We start from the raw sequence: 18,808 nt of genomic DNA, 5'->3' as shown, positions 1-18,808 counted from the left end.
CAATATGTGCCCTCCTTAATACCCAATACCTGGCTCCCCCAACTACCCACCCCCCACCCCTTCAAAACCCTCAGATTGTTTTTCAGAGTCCATAGTCTCTCATGGTTCACCTCCCCTTCCAATTTCCCTCAACTCCCTTCTCCTCTCCATCTCCCCATGTCCTCCATGTTATTTGTTATGCTCCACAAATAAGTGAAACCATATGATAATTGACTCTTTCTGCTTGACTTATTTCACACAGCATAATCTCTTCCAGTCCCATCCATGTTGCTACAAAAGTTGGGTATTCATCCTTTCTGATGGAGGCATAATACTCAATAGTGTATATGGACCTCATCTTCCTTATTCATTTTTCTGTTGAAGGGCATCTTGGTTCTTTCCACAGTTTGGCGACCGTGGTCGTTGCTGCTATAAACATTGGGGTACAGGTGGCCCTTCTTTTCACTACATCTGTATCTTTGGGGTAAATACCTAGTAGTGCAATTGCAGAGTCATAGGGAAGTTATATTTTTTATTTCTTAAAGAATCTCCACACTGTTCTCCAAAGTGGCTGCACGAACTTGCATTCCCACCAACAGTGTAAGAGGGTTCCCCTTTCTCCACATCCTCTCCAACACACGTTTCCTGTCTTGCAAATTTTGGCCATTCTAACTGATGTAAGGTGGTATCTCAATGTGGTTTTAATTTAATCTCCCTGATGGCTAGTGATGATGAACATTTTTTCATGTGACTGATAGCCATTTTTATGTCTTCATTGGAGAAGTGTCTGTTCATATCTTCTGCCCATTTTTTATATGATTGTCTGTTCTGTGTGTGTTGAGTTTGAGAAGTTCTTTATAGATCCTGGATATCAACCTTTTGTCTGTGCTGTCATTTACAAATTTCTTCTCTCCTTCCGTGGGTTGCCTCTTTGTTTTCTTGACTGTTTCCTTTGCTGTGCAGAAGCTTTTGATCTTGATGAAGTCCCAAAAGTTCATTTTTGCTTTTGTTTCCTTTGCCTTTGGAGACATGTCTTGAAAGAATTTGCTGAGGCCAATGTCGAAGAGGTTACTGCCTATGTTCTCTAGGATTCTGATGGATTCCTGTCTCATGTTGAGGTCTTTTATCCATTTTGAGTTTATCTTTGTGTAAGGTGTAAGAGAATCATCGAATTTCATTCTTCTACATATAGCTGTCCAATTTTCCCAGCACCATTTATTGAAGAGACTGTCTTTTTTCCACTGTATATTTTTTCCTGTTTTGTCGAAGATTATTTGCCCATAGAATTGAGTGGCCATATCTGGGCTCTCTACTCTGTTCCACTGGTCTATGTGTCTGTTTTTATGCCAGTACCATGTTGTCTTGGTGATGACAGCTTTGTAGTAAAGCTTGAAATCAGGTAACGTGATGCCGCCAGTTTTATTTTTGTTTTTCAACATTTCCTTAGCAATTTGGGGTCTCTTCTGGTCCCATACAAATTTTAGGATTATTTCTCCAGCTCTATGAAAAATACCTGTGGAATTTTGATTTTAATGGCATTAAAAGTATAGATTGCTCTAGGCAGTATAGATATTTTAACAATGTTTATTCTTCCAATCCAAGAGCATGGAATGGTCTTCCATCTTTTTGTGTCTTCTTCAGTTTCTTTCATGAGTGTTCTTAGTTCCTCAAGTACAGATCCTTTATCTCTTTTGTTAGGTTTATTCCCAGATATCTTATGGTTCTTGATGCTGTAGTAAATGGAACTGATTCTCTAATTTCCCTTTCTGTATTTTCATTGTTAGTGAATAAGAAAGTCACTGATTTCTGTACAATAACTCTCTCTCTTTGCAGGTGTCATGATTCTTTATATGGAAAACCCAAAAGACCACCCCTAAACCACTAGAACTCATATAGCAATTCAGTAACGTGGCAGGATTTTTTTTTCTCTTATAAATATTTTGTTGGATTCAATTTCTAGTACTTTTTGGAGATTTTTCATATCCTAACAATCCAAAAACTTGTATGGAACAACAAAAGACTCTGAATACCCAAAGCAACCTTGAAAAAGAAAAACAAAGCTGGAGGTATCACAATTCCAGACTTCGATTTGTATTACAAAGCTGTCTTGATCAAAACAATATGGTACTGACAGAAAAATAGATACATAGATCAAGAGAACAGAATAAAAAACCCAGAAATTAACATACAACTATATGGTCAATTAATCTTTGACAAAATAGGAATAAATATCTGTAGGGAAAAAGACAGTCTCTTCAACAATTGGTGTTGGAAAAACTGGTCAGCAACATGCATAAGAAAGAAACTGGACCACTTTCTTACACCATACACACAAATGAATTCAAAATGGTTTAAAAACCTTTAAGTGAGACATGAAACTGTATAACGTCCCAGAGGAGAATACAGGCACGAACTTCTTTGACATTGACATTTGACATGGGAGTATAGAATTCTCTTTTAAATAGTGATTTTATATCCTTTGGATATGTACTCAGAAGTGAAATTGCTAGATCATATAACAGTTCTACTTTTAATTTTATGAGGTACCTCCAAAATGTTTTTGCATAATGACTGTACCAATTTACATTCCTACCCATAGTTCAGAAGAGTTCACTTTTCTCCACATCCTAATGCTTGTTACCTTTTGACTTTTTGATTAGCTATTTTAACATATATAAGGTGATATCTCATTATTGTTTTGATTTTCATTGTTGTTAGTAAAGATACTTGAAATGATTTCATTCTTCTTAAATTGGTTAAGACTCATTTATGGCCTAACAACACATGGTCTGTCCTGGAAAGTATTCTATGAGTACCTAAGAAGAATGTGTATTCTGTTGCTGTTTGATGGAATCTTCTGTGTATGTCTATTAGATACATCCAATCTAAAGTGTAGTTTAGGTCTAATGTTTCTGAATTAATATTCTCTTGGATGATCTATATATTGTTGAAAGTGGGAATACTGAGGTCCCCTACTATTACTGTATTGCTGCTTTTCCCTTTAGGTCTGTTAGTATTTGCTTTATATATTTAAGGGTTCAAATGTTGATTGCACATGTATTCACTATTGTTATTCTTCTTGATATATTGACCCCTCTATGATTGTATTATTACCTTGTTTGTCTCTTATTATAGTTTTTGACTTCTAATCATTTTTTTAAAGACTTCATTTATTATTTGACAGACAGAGATCACATGTAGGCAGAGAGGCAGGCAGTAAGAGACGGGGAGGCAGACTCCCTGCTGAGCAGAGAGCCCAATGTGGGGCTCAATCCCAGGACCCTGGGATCATGACCTGAGTTGAAGGCAGAGGCTTTAACCCACTGAGCTGCCCAGGTGCTCTGTCATTTTTTTTTTTTTTTTCTGATACAGATATAGCTACCCCTATTCTCTTTCAGTTTCCATTTTCATGGAATATCTTTTTTCCATTACTTTATTTTTAGCCTGTATGTATACTTTTCTTCTTTTACTTTTTAAATTTGCATATGATTAACATACAGTGTTATATTAGTTTCAGGTATACAAAATAATGATTCAAAATTTTTATATATTTATTGGTGTTTATCAAGTATATTCTTGGGGCACCTGGGTGGCTCAGTCCAACACTTGACTAAGCATCCAACTCTTGATTTTGGCTCAGGTCATGATCTCGTGGTCCTGAGATCAAGCTTAAGATTCTTTCTCTCCCTCTGCCCCTCCCCTACCCATTCTCACACACATATGTGTACGCAGATATATGTTCTCCTCTCTCCAAAAAAAGATAAAAAATATAAGTGTATTCTTAATCTCTGTTATCTCTTTTATAAACAACACATCCACTTCCTTTCTGATGATCACCAGTTGATTTTGTGCGTTCAAGAGTCTATTTTTGTTTGTCTCTTCTTTCCTTTGTTTGTTCATCTGTACTGTTTCTTAAATACCTGAATAGACATTTTTTCCAAAGAAGACATACTGATGGCCAACAGATATATGAGAAGATGTTCTACATCTCTAATAATCAGGGAAATGTAAGTTAAAACCACAAAGTGATATCACTTTATACCTCTCAGAACGGCTAAAATAATCAATACAAGGAATAACAAGTGTCGGCAAGGCTGTGGAAAGGAACCTTTGTACAGTGTTGGGGGAATGCAAATTAGCACAGTCATTATGAAAACAGTATTGAGGTTTTTAAAAAAGCAAAAAATATTACCGTATGACCCAATAATTCCTCTACTTCATATTTACCCAAACAAAATGAAAACACTAATTCATAAAGATTTGCGAACTGCTGTGTTTTCTGCAATATTATTTACAATAGTCAAAATATGGAAGCAATCTAGATTAGTTGAATGGTTAGAGAAAATAAATACATATGGAATGGAATATTACTCAGCCATAAAAATGAAATCTTGCCATTTGTAACAACATGAAAGGACTTAGAGGATATAATGCTAAGTGAAATAAGTCAGTCAGAGAAAGAAGAAAAAGAAAGAACATATGATTTCACTCATGTAGAATTTAAGAAGCCTAAATATATCCTTAAAGGTGAAGTCAACCTCATAGGCAACATATAGTTGGGTCTTATATTTTATCCAGTCACTCTGTCTTTTTATTAGAGATTTTAATGAATTTCCACTTAAAGTAATTATTGGTAAATAAGTACTTGCATAAATAAAATCTTAAAAAAGGGAGGGGGCACCTGGGTGGCTCAGTGGATTAAAACCTCTGCCTTCAGCTCAGGCAATGATCCTAGGGTTCTGGGATCAAGCCCCACATTGGGCTCTCTGCTCAGCAGGGAGTCTGCTTCCTCCTCTCCCTCTCTCTGCCTGCTTCTCTGCCTACTTGTGAGCTCTGTCAAATGAATAAATAAAATCTTTAAAAAAATAAGTATTTGCAATTGTCATTTTGTTCATTGTTTTCTGGGTGTTTTACTGATTCTTTCTTTCTTCTTCTCTTGATCTCTTCTTTTGTGATTTGATGATTTCCCATATTGGTATGCTTTGATTCCTTTTTATCTTTTGTGTAGCTACTATAGGTTTCTGTTCTATTGTTATTGTGAGGTTAACACAAAACACTTTAAGAGTTTTTAACCATCTTTCTTAAGTAGAATAACAGCTTAAGTTTGTCCAAATACAAAAGCTCAATGCTTTTACCCTCCACAGATTTTGTTTTTGATGCCATTCCTTACATTTTTTTCCCTTTTTAAAAAGTTTTTATTTAAATTCCAGTTAATTAACATACAGTTAATTAATATTAGTTAATTAGTTAATATTGGTTCAGGTGTACAACATAGTGATTCAATACTTCCTCATCTTTTTATATTGTGTATCCATTAACAAAATATCATAACTATAATTTTTTTATAATTTGTCATTTAGTCTTTATACTAGAATTCAGTGATTTACATACCACCATATTACAATATTAGAGTATTCTTAGTTTGACTATATATTTACTTTTACCAGTGAGTTTTATACTTTGATACAATTTTGTGTTCCCAGTCAGCATCTTTTTTTCAGCTTGAAGAATTCCCTTCCTTGTAAGACAGTTCTAGTGGTGGTGAGCTTCAGCTTTTACTTATCTGGGAATGTCTTTATCTCTCTTTCAATTGTTTGATGGCTTTGTTGGGTAAAGTATTTTTGGTTGGCACTATTTTTCTTCCAGTAATTTGAATAAACCATCCCACTTTCCTGATCTGCAAGATTTCTGCTGAGAAATCCACTGATAGCCTTATAGGGATTCTTTTGTATGTGATGAGCTCCTTTTCTCTGGTACTTTCAAGATTCTTTCTGTCTTTGATTTTTGACATTTTTAAAAAATATTTTGTTTATTTATTTGAGACAGAGTGCGAGCATGAGTAGGGGGAGGGGCAGAAGGAGAGGGAGAAGTACACTCCCGGCTCAGCAGGGAGCCAGATGTGGGGCTTGATCCCAGGACCCTGAGATCATGGCCTGAGCTGAAGGCAGATGCTTAACTAACTGAGACGACCTAAGCAGCCATGATTTTTTATATTGTTATTATAATGTTTCTTAGTGAAGTCTTTGAATTGAACCTGACTAGGAAACTTTGAGTTTCATGTACCTGGTGTCCACTTCTTTCCCCGGATTTGGGAAGTTTTCAGCCATGGTTTCTTTAAACAAACTTTCCACAAGAGACATCTAGTTCCTTCTACCCCCACATTTTGAACAGTTTTGTTGTCAAAGTTTTTAAGATGTATTTATTTGAGGGAGAGAGAGAGAAGAGGAGAGTCAGAGGGAGAGGGAGAGAATCTTAAGCAGACTCCCCACTGACCACAGAGCCTGATATCGGGCTCAAATCTCATGATGCTGAGATCATGACCTGAGCCAAAATCTAGTCACTCAACTGAATAATCACCCTCGACTCCCCATTGTCATGTTTTTAATGTATGCCAAACTGGTGGCTGTAAAATATCTTGTTGTGGTATTACTTTACACATTTAATATATCTGAACAGATTGAGCCATTTTCATGATTCCTTCAGTGTTTCTCAAATTTTTTCCCATTTTTTTCCCTAATGTGTTGTTGGTCATTCTTTCATTTTTAAAGACCTTCTTTATACATTTTAAAGACCTTCTTTATACATTGTGAAGACTAATCATTTATGCAAACATCTCCTCCCAGCTAATGGCTAGCTTGGCTTCACTTTATGCTACCTTTTTAGAGAGAAGTTCCCACTCAAAGTTTCTTTGTGAAATTATTTTGTTTCTTGTTTAAGAAATTTTCTCTGAGACTATAAAGTAATTCTTCTAAGTTGTTTTGGAAAGTTTTTTTATAGCTCTGCTTTTAGATTTAAGAATATAATCCCTCAAGAATTTATTATATATGGTATGAGAAAGGGACCTGATTTTTATTTTATTCCATTTATTATATACATTCTTATTTTCTCAATAATTTGCAGTAATCTTTCATGAATCACATTCTCATATATTTGAATTTCTGGTACCATCTACTTGGTTCCATTGGCTTATCTTCATTGCTATAGTTTTATTATATCTTTGTAAGTCATTCCACCTTAATTTTTTCTTCAGGCATGTCTTGGCTATTCTTGTTTTTCTTTTTAGACTTATATACATTTTATAATGAACCTATTAAGTGTTCTAAAATCTCTACTAAGATTTCTGTTTGAAAAAATTTAGTCACTAGATCAAGTTAAAGAGAATTGACATTTTTGCAATATTGAGGCTAACTAAAAGCATGGTTTTTCTCTCTATTTAAATTTTAATGTCTCTCAAGAAAGCTTATTTATTTTCTTTCCAAAGGCTTATGCATACTTTCTTAGGCTTACTTTTAGGAGTTACGTATTGTTTTATAATTATAAATATCATTGAAAAATCATATTTTTCCCTAGACGATATCTGCTAATTTAAATAAACCTGTTGACTTTTATATATTGATTTGGCAGCTTCTAACTTTGCCAAAGGCATCTACTTTTGTTGACTAGGAAGAATTATGTCATCTATGAAGTGTTTTACTGTGCCCACCCCCATTCTAGCTTGAACCCTCACTTTAGGATGAGCCTTGTCATAGGCAAAGGATATCAACTTCTCCTATTCAGCCTCAGTCTCCCTTAGTGACAGCTATTTAGAATCTCCCTGTTGGGGCATCTAGGTGGCTCAGATGATTAAGCATCTACCTTCAGCTCAGAACATGATCTACAGGTTCTGGGATCGAGCCCCATGTTGAGCTCTCAGCTCAGCAGGGCATCTGCTTCTCACTCTCCATCTCCCTCTCTCCCTGCTTCTGCTATCTCTGCCTCTGTCTCTTTTTCTCTCTCTCAAATGAATACATAAAATCTTAAAAAAAATCTATCAAGGAAATGACATTTGGAATGTGAGATATTTGTGGAAATTATGAAGCTTATTACAAAAGTGCCTCCTAAGTCCTTTTCCTGGCTAGAGAGAACAGTTTTTCCCAGATGCCATGTTTCCTTGTGGTTCTAAGGAAGATGGTGTCAACTTAGAGGATAATAATAATAATAATAATAACAGTTATATTTAACTCTGTGCTGGGGAATATTCTAAGGGTTTCATATGTATTACTCTATTTCATCTTCACAATAATCCTATGAAGTAGATCAATATTATTCTCTATTTTATAGCTGAGGAAATAGGATCCGAGATATTAAGTAACTTATTCTACATTACTCAGCAAGACAATTGTAGAGTCAGGATTTGAATCCAGGTTCTGAAGTCCCTATCCTTCAATTCCATCATAGTCTCTCTTAATTTTGGCCTGAGTCTAAAGACCTTGCTTGAATCCTGACTGCTTCTTATTTACTGTGCGCCAGCTATCATCCTGTCTGGCCTTAGATTTTTCATATAGAATGTAGGATTAATAAAGGTATATTTGTCTGCCTTGCAGGGCTGTTTTGAAATGGGAAGGCACTGTTCTTGAGCTAGGCTTTCAGAGAAGCCAAGAACAATAGAAGGATGGTAAGAAACAGTAGGAGAAACAGTCTTCTTGTACGTAGGGTGGAGGGCAGCCATTAGAAGGATACAAGGGTAGAGGTATATATAAGTCGGGTGTGTTAGAATGATCAGCAAGAGCCACCTGACTGATGTTACTGGTCTTTATTAGGGAGGAGTGGAATTCAGTGGGCTAGGTCCATTCTAACATGTTAATAAGTAACCATAAATGTTGAGACAGGACATCCACACAGGTCTTGTCTTGTATTTTATCTTTTCCTTTACTGTCTTTTTTTTTTTTTTTTCCTTTTTGGTCTGTTGTATAACCAAAACTTTCATACTTTCTTTGCTATGGTTGAAGCTCATTGCTCATTTTGTCTAAGCTGGAAAAGGAAAACAATTTGTCAGCAGTTTTATTATAATGATCTTTCATGTAATTAGTGACAGTTATTAAATCTTTTTCCCTTGAGGGGCAAAGAATGGTTTTTGTGCCTGATTATACATGTCATGCTGTTTGGCTTTGTGCCAGATAGGAATGTAAAACGCTTCCTGGTATGCATTGTCAGGCATCTCTAAGCATATCTGATTCTCCTGGAAACTGGGACTGAGGCTCCAAGACAGAGGTGGGAATATGCGTGCAAGAAGTGGGAGCTGTGCCTATAGCACACAAGGTTTCTTTCTGTTCTCCACCTCTACCTTGCAGCCACTTTTCCATTGATTAACTGTTCTGGCAGAGAAGGGGGTTTCAGTGATCTCTGTTATAGGAAGAATTCATTTCCTCCAATCCCATTCTCTTGTCTGTCTTTTGCCCTGTTGCTGAGTTTTTTGGCTGGTGCTTTCGTAAAACCAGAGGCACATTAGAGGGCCCTGCTCATAATTAGAGCTACCTGAAAAAGGAAAGGGCTGTCTTGGAAAATAGCAATTTCATCACTGGTTGTGTTCAAGCATAATGGCTAGGTAATTGATCGGCAGCAGATATTGTCAAGGGGGTTTATGTGCTGATTAGGGGGATGAAGGTGTATGGACTTGGAGACCTACCATTTCCTTTATAACTCCAATCTAACAACTCTGAGATTCTGTTGTTGAATGTTACTGTTGGTAACCCTTTACTTTCTCAGAGGATGGATCACTTTTTATTCCTCTCTGGCTGACTAGATTTGACCTTTGAAAATATTGAGGTAACATTTAGATAGTATTGTTTACCCATTCTTTTCTCAGAAACATTACACTGCTAGAGCCAGGGCTAGTCTGGCTTTCTGTGACACTGCTTAAGCCCCTGTTGCACTTTTCACAGGTGCTAAGGCATCATGCTGGGGCCGGCGAGAACTGGATGTTATGGCACCTCTCCTTTAAGAACTACTAAACCATTTGCAGGGAGAGGCTACTAAATATGTTGAAGAGTGTGTATCAGGAGAGGAATTAGCATGAGTTTAACATGTGGAACAATGAATTCACTGGAGTATGTGTATGGGTATATAAAAGCATGGGGAAGCGTCAGCCGGGATTATACAAATTTATAACCATAATTTCCTTACAAAAGGTGGAAAATAACTAGGACGAGGAGTAGCCAAAGGGGGACTGTCACCTTATCTAGACTATTTTAATATTTTTATTTTTTACAGGGATATATTACATATTCCAAAAGCTTACCATTTTATTTTTATTTATTTATTTTTATAGTGTTATCTTAGTCACAGTACATCATTAGTTTTTGATGTAGTGTTCCATGATTCATTGTTTGCATATAACACCCAGTGCTCCATGCAATCCCTTGCTCTTCTTAACAACCATCACCAGGCTCACACATCCCCCCACCTCCCTCCCTTCTAAAATCCTCATTTTGTTTCCTGGCACCATAGTCTCTCATGGTTTGACTCCCATTCTGATTTCTTTCTCTTAATTTTTCCCTTCTCCTACGAATGTCCTCCACACTATTCCTTATGTTCCATAATAGGTGAAACCATATTATAATTGACTTTTTGTTTGACTTGTTTCACTTAGCATAATCTCCTCTAGTCCCACCCAAGTTGATGAAAAAGTTGGGTATTACTCAAACTTACCATTTTAAAGTGGGTTTTAGTGTAGTTGACCCTTGGAAAACATGGATTTAAATAGTGTAGGTCTACTTAATACATAGTTTTTTTTTTTTTAAAGATAAATACAGTATAGTCCTGTAAATGTATATTCTTCACAATTTTCTTAATAACATTTTTCTCTAGCTTACATAATTGTAAGAATACTGTATATAATACAACATACAAAATATGTGTTAATCAATTTTTTATGTTATTGGTAAGGATTCTGGTCAACAGTAGGCTATTAATAGTTAAATTTTTAGAGTCAAAAGATATACACAGATTTTCGACTGTGTGGGGAGTTCGCACCCCTAACATCTGTGTTGTTCAATAACCATATATTCATTGTGCAACAATCACTACTGACTATTCCAGAACATTTTCTTCACTCCCCCAAAATAACCCTGCAACCATTAGCACTAACTCCCCATTTTCCCCTCCCTCTAGCCCCTGGAAACTACTAATATGCTTTCTGTCTTGATGGATTTGTCTATTTGGGACATTTTATATAAGTGGTGTATAATATGTGGCTCTTTGTGTGTCTGGCTTCATTTACTTAGCATGCTGCTTCTGAGTTTCATCTGTATTGTATTTTATTCCTTTGTATTGCTAAATAGTATTGTATTTTGTGTTTGTGTATATTTGTATGTGTGTGGGTGTGTTCACATACATACCGTATTTTGATTTATCAATATATCAGTTGAACTTTTGGATTGTTTTCCCATTTTGGCTATTATGAGTAATGCTGCTATGAACATTTGTATACCAGTTTTTGTGTGAACATATATTTTCAGTTGCCTTGACTATATACCTAGGAGTAGAACTGCTGAGTTATATTATATGGTAACAGTATGTTTAAATTTTTGAAAAACTGCCAAAATGATTTCTACAGTAGTTGTACCAACTTACATTCCTACCAGCAGTGTATGAGGGTTCCAATTTCTTCATATCCTACTCAATACATGCAGTTGCCCGTTTTTTGTTATAACCAGTCTAAAAATGATACCTCATTGTGTTTTTTTATTTTTTAATTTTTTTTTAAGATTTTATTCATTTATTTTGACAGAGAGAAAGATCACAAGTAGAGAGGCAGGCAGAGAGAGAGGGGAAGCAGGCTCCCTGCTGAGCAGAAAGCCCAATGTGGGGCTCGATCCCAGGACCCCGAGATCATGACCTGAGCCAAAGGCAGAGGCTTTAACCCACTGAGCCACCCAGGTGCCCCCTCATTGTGGTTTTGATTTATATTCCCAAGATAGCTAGTGCTGTTGAACATCTTTACATGTGTTTGTTGGCCATTTATGTATCTTCTTTGGAAAAACGTTCAGATACTATGCCCATTTATAAATGGGCTATTTTCCTTTTTATTGTTGAGTTCTATATATTCTGGATACTAGATCCTTATCCGATATAGTATATGCAAATATTTTCTTCCATTCTGTGGTTTGTTTCACTTTCTTGATGCTATCATTTGCAAAGCAAAATTTTTTAAATTTTAATAAAGTCTAAATTTTTTCCTTTGGTTGCTTTTGTTTTAGGTGTCATATGCAAGAAACTGTTGCCAAATCCAAGGTCTCAAAAATCTCCTTCTGTGTTTTCTTTTACATATTTTATCATTTTAGCTTTTACACTTGGGTCTTTAATCCATTTTAAGTTAATTTTCATATGTAGTGGAGGTGTGGGTCCAAGTTTATTCTTTTGCGTATGGATATCCAGTTGCCCCCTCACCATTTGTTGAAAAGACTATATGCTACCCCTTTGAATTGTGTTGACATCTTTGAAAAATATCAGTTTAGCATAAATGTTGGGTATATTTCTGTACTCTTATCTATTTCATTGATCTTTAAATCTGTTATTGTGCCAGTACTACACTCACTTGGTTATAGTAAGTTTTGGCATCAGAAGTGTGAGTCCTCCAACTTTGTTCTTTTTCAGAATCATTTTGGTTATTCTTGTCTTTTGAATTTCAGTATGAAATTTAGAATCAGCTTATCAATTTCTGCCAAGAAACAAGCTGAGAGTTTTGATAGGGATTGTGTTGAATCTGAATCAATTTGCACAATATTACCATCTTAACAATATTAAATTTTCCAATCCATGAACATGAGATATCTTTTTATTCAGTTAGGTCTTTAGTTTCTTTTGGCAATGTTTTGCAGTGTTCATTGTGCATGTCTTACACTTCTTTTGTAAAATGTATTCCTGAGGATTTTGTTCTTTCTGATGCTACTTAAATAGGATTGTTTTCTTAATTTTATTTTCAGAAAAACACTTGAATTTGTATGTTGATCTTATATCCTGCAACATTGCTGACTTCATTTATTAGTTATAACAGGATTTTTGTGTGTGTGGATTCCTTAGGATTAAATATATATATATGATTATATATAAAAATTTATATAAATATATATATTAAAATTATGTCATATGTGAATAGTTTTAATTTTTCTTTCTAATCTGAATTTTTTTTCTCCATTGCTCTAGCCCTCAGTATACATGTTGCATGGAAGTGATGTCTGTTCTTGATTGTAGGATGAAAGCATTCAGCCTTTCATCATTAAGTACATTAATTATGGGTGTTCCATAAATTTCTATCAGTTGTTTGAGAAAGCTTCTTCTTATTCCAAATTTGTTGAATGTTTTCTTTTTTCATCATGAAAAGGTGTTGGAATTCTCTAAGTGTTTTTACTGTGTATATTGAGATGCTTATGTATTTTTTAAACCTTTATTCCATTAATATGGTGTATTACGTTGACTGATTTTCATGTGTTGAATCAACCTTGCATTCCTGGTATGAATTCCATCTGGTAATGTGGATTTTTTAAAATATATCTGTTACTGGATTTGCTTTGCAATTTTTTTTAAAAAAAATTATTTATTTATTTTCATTTATTTTTTATTTATTTTCAGCATAACAGTGTTCATTATTTTTTCACCACACCCAGTGCTCCATGCAATCCGTGCCTTCTATAATACCCACCACCTGGTACCCCAACCTCCCACCGCCCCTGCTGCTTCAAACCCCTCAGATTGTCTTTTAGAGTCCATAGTCTCTCATGGTTCACCTCCCCTTCCAATTTCCCCCAACTCCCTTCTCCTTTCAACTCCCCATGTCCTCCATGCTATTTGTTATGCTCCACAAATAAGTGAAACCATATGATAATTGACTCTCTCTGCTTGACTGATTTCACTCAGCATAATCTCTTCCAGTCCCATCCATGTTGCTACAAAAGTTGGGTATTCATCCTTTCTGATGGAGGCATAATACTCAATAGTGTATATGGACCACATCTTCCTTATCCATTCGTCCGTTGAAGGGCATCTTGGTTCTTTCCACAGTTTGGCAACAGTGGCCACTGCTGCTCTAAACATTGGGGTACAGATGGCCCTTCTTTTCACGACATCTGTATCTTTGGGGTAAATACCCAGGAGTGTAATTGCAGGGTCATAGGGAAGCTCTATTTTTAATTTCTTGAGGAATCTCCACACTGTTCTCCAAAGTGGTTGCACCAACTTGCATTCCCACCAACAATGTAAGAGGGTTCCTGTTTCTCCACATCCCCTCCAACACATGTTGTTTCCTGTCTTGTTAATTTTGGCCATTCTAACTGGTGTAAGGTGATATCTCAATGTGGTTTTAATTTGAATCTCCCTGATGGCTAGTGATGATGAACATTTTTTCATGTGTCTGATAGCCATTTGTATGTCTTCATTGGAGAAGTCTCTGATTTGCAAAAATTTTGTTGGGAATTTCTGCATTTCTATTTTTTGAAAGTTTATGAAAGATTGATGTTAATTATTCTTTAAATGTTTGGTAGACTTCACTAGTGATGCCAATCTGGTCCTTTTGTTGTTGTTGTTTTGTTTTGTTTTTCTTTTTCCCATGTAAGAAAATTTTTTCAAGATTTTACTTATTTATTTGACAGTGAGAAAGAGAGAGGGAGAGAGCACACAAGCAGGAGTAGTGGGAGAGAGAGAAGTAGGCTCCTTGCTGAGCAGGGAGCTTGATATGGTGCTTGATCATGACCTGAGCTGAAGGCAGACTCTTAACCAATTTAGCTACCCATGTGCCCCAAGAAGTTTTTAATTGCTCTTTACTTGTCATAGGTTTATTCAGATTTTCTATTTCCTTTTCAGTCATATTCTGTAGTTTTTATCATTCTAGGAATTTATTTCATCAGGTTATCTAATTTTTGGCATACAGTTGTTCATAGTGTTCCCTTGAATCATTTTTTAAAAATTTCTGTTAGCTTGGCAGTAACTTTTAGTCTTTTATTCCTGATTTTAATATTTTGGGTTTTCTTCTTTTTCTTTATTTTAAATTTTTACAAAGCAAATGTATTTCTGTATCTATTGTGTAGTTAAAAAAAAAAACAAAGGGAAAAAAAGGAAGATGTATACAAAATAAAAAAGCATATTAAAATGGGGATCTGGTAAGTTGGTAATTCCCTGACATTATTTCTCCTCTATGGGCTTAAGTTTCTTATCAGGAAGTTGATATGTTGGTTCATTGTTGCTGAAATGGTTGAAAGCCTCTGTATTCTATTATTTACATGATCAAGTATGGGATTAAAGACCATGGTTCGGAATATTTGTAGACAGAAAGTAGACCAGTTTGGGAGAAGCCTAGTCTTCCTGGAGGACATAGTAGAAGCTAAGGATGGAAATGAAAATTGAAGCCAAATTATGGTAATGTTTGAATTCTAGGGTGAGAGATTTGGACTTGGTAATGGGGTACTATTGAGGATTTTGGAGGCTGAGACTATCCAATCAATGTAATAGTTAAGGACATTGTTCTGATAATGACAAATGGGAGGAATTAGAACTGGGAGATAACCCAGGGAAATCACCTAGGGAGAAGGGACCATGACAATGGAAATGGACTAGGAAGAGATGAAGACCAGTGATATTTTCTGATTTGGAAAGCACTCCCTGGAACTGCTGAGGCAGGAGGGATGGGGAGGAATTAGAAATCTTGCTCATCTTTGTGTCTTGTAGTTAGTGGTGAGGCAAAGAATAGGTCCAAAATAGACTTTTGTTAAATTGCATTGCATTAACCCAACTTTGCTTAGCGTTCAGTAAAGGTTAAAGAAAATAGTCTTCAAGTACTCTGAGAAGACTTCCAGGAAAGTCTTCCAACTTGCCAGTCTCTAGACATTTGCTTGTCTCAATCCCACTCTGACAGATATCCTTGTTCCTTCCCACTGGAACTGTTCCAGAGAGTCATCTCATTCCAGCACCCAAAAGCCAGTATTTTGAATTGACTTGTCTTAAACTCCTGAGACGAAAATAAATGTTTCATTTTAAATCTCTTAAAAGCCTGCGTTTGGTACCCTTTTTATCACAGAGTTTAGCTTACATTGTGAAAAGCTGGGAAAACCTAATGGATTATTATAGGATGAGGCTTTTATTGTTTCACATAGATGACATGTATATGATGTGCTTGCTTCAATGCCTTAGAATCACTTTTTGAACAGATCTGTTCCTTGACTAATCATCCTTCATCACTGCCTATTGATTGTATTATAGGGCAGCTGTTAGCATATTGAAGACACAAAGTTGACCTTTGAAAGATGGAGAGACTTCCAAAAGAACATTTATAAAGGATGAAAGTTTCTGAATGGAGATACATTTTTGCACATTTGGCTGTGTATGCAAAGTGCATTAAAATGAAGTGTTCTTTACTTGCTATGGCCTATGACAAATACATAGACTATATGCTGGTGATATTTCTAGGTTTGCTGGGTGGTAACCAACCCTCATTCTCTATGAGGAAAAAAGAGAGGGGAGAATACACAGAGTTTAGAAATAACTAATGTTCCTCTAGCTCCATCCCAAAGCTTCTGTCGTTCTAAGGCCACTCACCAACAGGCCTTTCTGGTGGCAGAAATAGTGATGCATCTAAATTGCTTGATCTCAGGTTTTGGAGGCAGGAAAGTAGAGAAAGTTTGTGCAGGGGGAAAGGGTATGGAAGGGAAAAATGGACTATTGATTAAAGCTGTTGAGACAACTGACAAGCTCTTTGTCTAAGTACCCTGGCAGATTTTACCACTCCTACTAATGTTCCACCCTTCCCTTTTCCCTGACCCCCTGGCCTTCCACCTTCTTAGGACTAGGGAGATAAGCCATCTCCCTGATTTAAGCTGTCATGCCAGATCCAGAAACATCTCACACAGCCTCCCCAAAAGAGGTTTTCCTGTATCACTTTGCCTTTATGTTTTGGGATGTATAGTTTCAACACTTACCAACTGTATCTATTTCTGATGATTCTGATAATTCTCAGATCATCTTAGCCCAAGCCCTTCCCTACTCTTTCCTGTTTTCCATAAAACCAGAGGTGCAAAGATGCTAGTACTGTCATTAAGAAAACAGGCTTTGAAGTCAGACCACCTCATTCCTATCCCAGCTTTTCTGCTTTCCTAACTGTGTGACTTGGGAGAAATTCCTTAACTTTTCTGAGCCCCAGTCTCCTCTTCTGTGAAATAGAGATAAGAATGGTATATGCTAGCATGACTGAGTAACAGTTGAAAACTCTTTGCATAGTGATTGCTGTATAGTAAGTGCTCAATCAACTGTTGCTATTATGTGGTTTGGGGACATTCTGTCATGTCCACTCCAACATTGAAGATGTAGAGATCTTTACATACCTAAGGCATTTTACAGTCAAATTTTAATTATTATTTGTACATCTTTTGGTGTTAATGAACACTGAAGGTCCCGTTTTCAAGATGCTCCGTTCAGTATCCAACTTTGGTTTCCATGCTCATAGGTATTATGTTTGATCAATACCTGAGATATATAGCTTCATCTTTTTTTTTAAATCCAGCTGTGCTACTTAGATATGCTCAAGCACAAATGAGTTCTGTTTGGGGCACCTGGGTGGCTCAGTCAGTTAAGCATTTGCCTTTGGCTCAGGTCATGATCTCAGGGCCCTGGGATTGAGCCCCACATCATCTCCCTTCTTGGAAGGGAGCATATTTCTCCCTCTCCTTCTGTGAACTCTCTCTCTATATATATATCAAATTAAAAAAAAATGGGTTCTGCTTGATGTAACTCTTTTCTCCTCTGAAATCTTAGATAAGAAACCTCTCGGAGATAATTTAGTTGTATCATTTCGCATCCTTCATTTCTCAGATAGGTCATCAGAGGCCTAGAGAGGATTAAAATCATGCTTAAAGCCAGCAAGCCACATAGAGTCAAACCAGGAGCCTCTGGTTGAGTGTTCTATGAATACTTGAAGAATTTAGTTTATCCTTTTTTTTAGCCTGGCTAGAAACTTTTCAAAGAAGGAAACTATTATTATTCTTTTGCCTGCTTCCACAGCTCTGGGTGAACCAGGAGGATGGGGTGGAGGAAGGGCCCAGTGATGTGCAGAATGGGCACCTGGACCCCAACTCAGACTGCCTCTGTCTGGGCCGGCCACTACAGAACCGGGACCAGATGCGAGCCAATGTCATCAATGAGATCATGAGCACCGAACGTCATTATATCAAGCACCTCAAGGACATTTGTGAGGTAGGCCCAGCTATGATAGTGTATGTGGGGGCACCCAGGGTGGGGGGAAAGAACATTTTCATGAAGAACCAACAACGCTGCTGAGCTTTCCTGTGACAGTTCCAAGATATTGAAAAGAGCACCTGGATTGGCCTCCTATATTCTGCTCAGTGGGTGAAATAGCTCCCTTGGAGCTTCTCAGTCCCTGTATCAGTTTCTCTTTCTCTAAGTTTCATCTTTCATTTTCATATTCCTTCTTTTTCTATGTCTCCCTGCTTCCCTCACCCCATCTTCCCTTCCCTCAACCTCTACCTCTATGCTTTTAGCTTCTGATTTTGTTGTTGCCACACCACATAAGAGCCTGACTTCATTCATTAAAGCACAGACACATTTCCCTCCAACTCAGTGGTTCACAAACCTAAATGTACAGAACAGTCCTGGAGTGCCTTGTTGAACATGCAGATTCCAGCCTCCTCTGCCTCCCCAAAGTTGTGAAATCTCAGTCTTGGGTAAATCAAGACATCTCTATGTCTAAGAGGCATTCCTATTGAAACTGATGCTATTGGTCCTCTTCCTTCACTTGAACAACACTTGAATAGTGCTTAGGGGGAGGAATCTGGAGGAGATAAGGATGGAGTAGATAAATCCCAGCTCCTTCAACATGCCACTTTGCTCCCCAGATGTGGCTCCACATTCCCTGACTCTATCCCTTCCATCTTTCTAACCTGAGTAAGAATGAGAGCCCTTTTTCTCATCCTCTCTTGAGCTCATGAGACAAGCCGACATTTTCAAATGGCATGTTACTGAACAGTTTGGGAATAGCAATGGGAAATGGAGGAAAGAATGTTTTAAAAAA

General features: G+C 36.7%; 1 protein-coding gene across 9 annotated transcripts in view; it reads left to right on the top strand.

The window, feature by feature from the left end:
* Nucleotides 1–18,808, top strand: part of ARHGEF9 (Cdc42 guanine nucleotide exchange factor 9) — a 213,002-nt gene that overhangs the window by 82,884 nt on the left and 111,310 nt on the right. For all 9 annotated transcript variants that reach the window (XM_059157426.1, XM_059157432.1, XM_059157431.1 and 6 more), the window contains one exon: nucleotides 17,782–17,973. In XM_059157426.1, coding sequence (XP_059013409.1) covers nucleotides 17,782–17,973 — 192 coding nt within the window. The remainder of the gene's footprint in view (nucleotides 1–17,781; nucleotides 17,974–18,808) is intronic.

Source organism: Mustela lutreola, chromosome X, assembly GCF_030435805.1.
Source record: "Mustela lutreola isolate mMusLut2 chromosome X, mMusLut2.pri, whole genome shotgun sequence".
Taxonomy (NCBI): Eukaryota; Metazoa; Chordata; class Mammalia; order Carnivora; family Mustelidae; genus Mustela; species Mustela lutreola.
The sequence above is the reverse complement of the archived record's forward strand: the minus strand, read 5'-3'. Positions and strand labels throughout refer to the sequence as shown.